Source organism: Ziziphus jujuba, chromosome 6 (assembly GCF_031755915.1).
Source record: "Ziziphus jujuba cultivar Dongzao chromosome 6, ASM3175591v1".
Taxonomy (NCBI): Eukaryota; Viridiplantae; Streptophyta; class Magnoliopsida; order Rosales; family Rhamnaceae; genus Ziziphus; species Ziziphus jujuba.
Window position 1 is genome coordinate 3,058,197 of NC_083384.1, and position 6,000 is coordinate 3,064,196.

The 6,000-nt window shown below is 36.5% G+C and overlaps 2 protein-coding genes across 2 annotated transcripts; both read left to right on the plus strand.

The window, feature by feature from the left end:
- Positions 1-2,245: 2,245 nt before the first annotated feature.
- Positions 2,246-2,941, plus strand: LOC132804115 (photosystem II CP47 reaction center protein-like). Its single transcript, XM_060818065.1, has one exon. It carries the CDS (start codon positions 2,246-2,248, stop codon positions 2,939-2,941), a length of 696 nt encoding a protein of 231 aa, XP_060674048.1.
- A 194-nt stretch (positions 2,942-3,135) lies between these two features.
- On the plus strand, positions 3,136-3,675 carry LOC132804238 (photosystem II CP47 reaction center protein-like). Its single transcript, XM_060818314.1, has one exon. It carries the CDS (start codon positions 3,136-3,138, stop codon positions 3,673-3,675), a length of 540 nt encoding a protein of 179 aa, XP_060674297.1.
- Positions 3,676-6,000: the final 2,325 nt, after the last annotated feature.

Genomic DNA, 6,000 nt, shown 5'->3' on the forward strand with positions numbered 1-6,000 from the left:
GTACGAACAGCTTAAAAAATTTGACCGAAAATTGTTGTATTGCTTGCTGGCTTTACTGTATTTTACTGAGTTGGCTTTTTCTCTTTCTTCCAAGCAAAGGAAACGTGTGGGACTCCATAATAAGCTTCTTTGTCATCCTAAAATGTATATTCAAGCTGATTTGAAGCTCACATTGGTCAAAGATTGGTCAAAGTCAACTTAGTCAAAAAACTAGTATTTTAGTTTCCTAATTTGATTCTACTTTTTGTTTTAGGAAATTACCATTACTTATTTTTTTTCTGGAAAAATAAGTTTAGGAAATTTAGTATTTTATTATTTTCACTGTAAATCAACTAATTCCTAATTCAAAATAAAGGAATTAATTAATCCAAATTAGATTAGGAAAGGAGGAGACTTTCGACCATATTAGGATTCTTCATTGCATGGTCAGTTTTTCCTTTTTATTTTAGGGTTTTGTTTTGTTTTCTCTTATCCTATAAAAGGGCTTGTTTTTTAGGAAGAACACACCATTAACAATATTCAGAATTTATTTTGTGAGATTGAATTTCTCTTTGTTCTTTTGAACACTTAAAACACCATTAGTGAGTGAGTGTTTTAGTTTGACTTATCAATAGGAATTCCATCACCTATTATGGCATCTTCGATATACCAAGGTTTCTTATCACAGGTTGATTAGGGGTTGAGGTGACCATTAAAACTTGAACATAATTAGATCCGGGCTAATATAATAGGGGTTTAGGCGCAGGTTGTCCTAGGTTCGTATCAGGATTGAGCCAACATCCATTACGGCCGTCGTTTGATTCAAAGAATCTCCATTTCAAAACCGTACATGAGATTTTCATCTCATACAGCTCCTCCTTTATATGCATAATGAGAATAATACATGGAATCCACAAAGATTGAAATGAAATAGTCTCATTTTTAACTTGTAACAACCATGGGCTTTTTCTTTCATGTTTCAAGAAAGATGAGTTTTGGCCTGTTTTAATTTATATATAAATTAAAAACCTATAAATAAAAAAAGTCACTAAACTTATTGGACTAACTTCTCATTGATGTATTGTTTCATCGGGATCCAATCCAAATCACGATGTAATTTTCTTGTTCCTGAACGGTCTTCTTCAAATTTTTTTAGGTTTAGGCTCTACTCCAAGTAAAGATATGCCCGATTTGGATTTGAACATATAGGAAAAATGCCTCAATACCATGTCCTTTTGCTATGACTTTTTTTTTTTTTTTATATTCCATGTCTCCCGCTAAATAGTAAATATTCAATGCATTCTTCACATTACTCAATTGATTAACATTTTGAGATCATTATTATATATTATAAATGGAAAATCTTTATAAATAGAATATGATATAACTGGTAATTATAGATATATCACCAATTGGTTTTTTTTTTTTCTAAACGAAGCCTGTATATTAATATTATATTTCATTTTTTTTTGTCTAACCAAGCCAACCATAAATTATAAATTATTATAATTAAGAATATTAATCTATATACGCCACTAAAAAATAGTTTAAATTGCACTTCATTGTATTTCACGCTCCAAATTTTTGATGATTCAATCAACCTTTCTTGGGCGAAAGAGAGGATATCTCGATCAGGTAAGAGAACGGGGAAATACCGTATGACCAAATATATCTGACAAGTCGCACTATGTGTCAATCCACGATGCATCTTCCTCTCTAGGGTTTCATAAAGGAACTTTTGGAACACCAATAAGCATTAAATTAGATAAAAATTAATTACGATAGCTTACTTTGATGTGAAAGCGTAAGAATGTATTTATTGTCTTAATAATATTGTGCTTTATCCTATTTTATCCATAGATCTGATAAGTTTATAGAAAAGGAAGATAGAAATACTAAAGGAAAATTCTTTTAAATAGGTCCTTTGAATGATGAAAAAAAAAATATAAATGCAGTCACTCATATAAAAGGTATCAACCTCTTACCATTGCGTATTGGTACTTATCGGGTGTAGAATAGATCTGCTTCCTTTTGTTCCTACAAAAAAAATTGTTCCATTATTACAAAAATAATAGAACAAATATTAATCCTTTCCCCGAGATAATCCACTCAAAAGGGAAAGTCTATAGTATAGTTTTTTTCGAGTGCAATAAAGTTACATAGTATTTATTTTTTGTTGATAGAGGGGTATTTCCATGGGTTGCCTTGGTGTCATGTTCATACCATCGTATTGAATGATCTTGGACGTTTGCTTGCTGTCCATATAATGCATACAGCTCTAGTTGCTGGTTGGGCCGATTCGATGGCTCTATACGAATTAGTGATTTTTGATCCCTCTGACCCTGTTCTAGATCCAATGTGGAGACAAGGGATGTTTGTTATACCCTTCATGACTCGTTTAGGAATAACCAATTCATGGGGCGGTTGGAGTATCATAGGAAGGACTATAATGAATACAGGTATTTGGAGTTACGAAGGCATGGCCGGTGCACATATTGTGTTTTATGGCTTACGCTTTTTGGCAGCTATCTGGCACTGGGTGTATTGGGATCTAGAAATATTTTGTGATGAATGTATAGGAAAACCCTCATTGGATTTGCCCAAAATCTTTGGAATTCATTTATTTCTTGAAAGGCTGGCTTACTTTGGTTTTGGCACATTTCATGTAACAGGATTGTATGGTCCACGAATATGGGTATCCAATCCTTATGGACTAACCGGAAAGGTACAATTTGTAAATTTGGCATGGGGTGTGGAAGGCTTTGATCCTTTTGTTCTGGGAGGAATAACCTTTCATCATATTGCAGCAGGGACGTTGGGCATATTGGCGGGTCTATTCCATCTATACAAAGGATTACGTATGGGAAATATTGAAACCGCCCTTTCTAGTAGTATCACTGCTGTCTTTTTTGCAGCTTTTGTTGTTGCTGGAACTCTGTGGTATGGTTCGGTAACTACCTGATAGAATTATTTGGTCCCACTTGTTATCAATGGGATTAAGGATACTTTCCATAAGAAATATATCGATGAGTTGGTGTTGGGCTAGTCAAAAATCAAAGTTTATCCGAAGCTTGGTCTAAAACTCCTAAAAAATTAGCTTTTTATGATTACATCGGAAATAATCCAACAAACGGGGGATTATTCCGAGTAGGCTCAATGGACAATGGGGATGGAATTGCTGTTGGGTGGTTAGGACACCCTATTTTTAGAGATAAAGAGGGTCATGAACTTTTTGTATGTTGTATGCCTACTTTTTTTGAAACATTTTCAGTTATTTTGGTAGATGGAGATGGAATTGTTAGAGTCGATGTTCCTTTTGGACAGGTCGAATCGAAATACAGTGTCGAACAAGTAGGTGGAACTGTTGAGTTCTATGCCGGTGAACTCAATGGAGTCAGTTATAGTGATCCCGCTACTGTGAAAAAATATGCTAAACGTGCTCAATTGGGTGAAATTTTTGAATTGCATCATGCTACTTTGAAATCTGACAGTGTTTTTCATAGCAGTCCAAGGGGTTGGTTTACTTTTGGACATGCTTCATTTGCTTTGCTGTTTTTCTTCAGACATATTGGGCATGGTGCTAGAACCTTGTTCAGGGATGTTTTTACTGGTATTGACCCCGATTTGGATGCTCAAGTAGAATTTGGAGCATTCCAAAAACTTGGAGATCCAACTACAAGAAGACAAGTAATCTGATAGAATATTGTTTTGTTGTTTTTCATTTTTAGTTTTGTGAGTAGGATACCAGACAAATATCGATTTGAATCGATACCTTTTCTTTGACTCTTACTCTTTCTTTATATGGGAGACGACCCCAAATAAATAGGAATGGAAGCTATAATAGTATGTAAACCACGATTGAATCTATGGAAGCATTGGTTTATACATTCCTCTTAGTCTAAACTTTAGGAATAATTTTTTTCGCTATCTTTTTTTGGAGAACCACCTAAAGTTCCAACTAAAAAGGTGAAATGATTTTTCATTATCTCAATTGAAAGTAATGAGCCACTCAATATTGAGAGTCTCATTACTTTAACTAGTCTCTATGCTCCTCGAATGGATCTCTTAGTTGTTGAGAGGATTGCCCAAAAGCAGTATATTAGGTGTACCCAGTAAAACTTACAAGTAAACCCGATACAAAGATGGCAACAAGGGTTTCCATTTCCATTATTATATAGTTTCAATACCACAATGGGTCTATGATAAGATCATTTATTTACAAACGGTATACAAAGTCAACAGATCTTAATGAATATAAAATACGATTCATGGCTACACAAATTGTTGAGAGTGTTGAAGTGTGGCAATTTTGGCACTTGATGGTGCATGCACCGGTTAGCATGCACATCTTGGTATCACCTCCTTTCCTTTTATGAGTTTATATTTTTTTTTGTATATTTTTAATTGATGTGAGGTACATTTGGATAATGTTTTGTGCCTAAGTTATGTATGCAAAAGCATAGGCAAAACTATGCACAAAAGAGTAGGAACGTTATGCTTGAAATGCCTATGGTGTTGGATTCATAATTTCCAGCAACATAGGTCCACTGTTTATCTTATATCTCAGGTTTCAAATGGATTTTGGGGCTGAAATTTTGAGGGATATGTAAAGACATATAGAGGCGACAATTTTTCAAATCTTAGGTCACAATGACATGGGGAAGTCCATTTTCTATTCCAAACAGATTGTTGTATCTGATGGGCCTAGTATGCAGAGTATAGGTCAGTGTTGGAGCTGTTTGGCCAGTGATCCAGTTCCAAAACCTTCTTAGCTCTTGAAGCAATATTTATTGATGACCAAGGATACCTCAAACCAAGTTTCATAAGCAGATACAAAGGGGAACTAAGTAGGTGAAGCTAGTTTGATTGTTTACCCAAACTAGTTAAACAATAGAAACTTAATTTAAACCATGTGCCACTTTTTACTATATTTGGAATAGACATGTTGCAGCTGGTTTTTACCTCTTTCGTGTATGAAAATTTAGGTGTTGGCCATTTTACTTTTTAAATTTCAAATGCTTTACTCATTTTGTAAGCTCACATGCTTGGTGTCACGGTCCCACTGTTCTAAGCGTACAACGGGGCTGTGCGGTGCTTACTCGCCCCTCGCGGGTAGTAAGCCAACCATTAATATCCCTCGCATGTAAATAACCCACACGATATTAGTATTGTGCATGCACCAAGCAAGCAATAAAATAAAACATGTAATCACACAATCGTTAGAAAAGGGTCAGTAAACAAGGCAACAATACGATGAAACACGCAATCAAGAGTTCTCACCTATGCTAGTGGTCTAGCCCAACAACTTGCCGACTAGCCACCCCCCTCCAAAGAGCTTATCGGGCCATTTTCATTTTGACAGGAATACATATCAAAATATGCGAGGAATCATAATGGCACTATTGCCTATAACAAAAGCTAGAAATCCAAGCAAGTGACCATGGGCTTGACTAATGACCCTGGATGAACTTGGCTTGGTATTTACAATCAAAATGTGGAGGTGTGTGTGACTCTTACATCCTCCCCCACTCATTCTATGGACGCCCTCGATGACTCCGCTGCTTTGAACTCCTCGATCTGCTGCTTGTAGGGTGCCAAGTTGCCTTCCTTCTCCCAGCTAGTTTATTCTTCTCCTAGTCCCTTCCACTTGATGAGGTACTCTTGTACTGGCTGTCGATGCATGCTTCTGGTTCTTTCTGCAAGGATCTCCTCCACTTCCTTGGTTGTCTTCGGCAGCTTGGTCTTGACTTCGGCTCTTGCTGGAGTGTTGCGCGCTGGATCTTCCTTGTCGGCATAGTATGGCTTGAGGTTGTTGACGTGGAATACCAGGTGCACTCTTATCCATCCTGGGGTAACCACCTTGTACGACGCCCTCCCTACTTTGGCAATTATCGGCATTGGTCCCTTATATTTTCTCATCAACCTGGGGTCTCTATACCTTAGCCAGCGAAATTGCTCTCGAGTTAGCTTAACCATCACCATATCCCCCGCATTGAACTCTAGGGGCCGCCGGTCTTTGTC

What these genes read in the sequence shown, in the direction of transcription:
- LOC132804115 (XM_060818065.1), top strand. Translation starts at nt 2,246, where the DNA reads ATGCATACAGCTCTAGTTGCTGGTTGGGCCGATTCGATGGCTCTATAC.
- LOC132804238 (XM_060818314.1), top strand. Translation starts at nt 3,136, where the DNA reads ATGGACAATGGGGATGGAATTGCTGTTGGGTGGTTAGGACACCCTATT.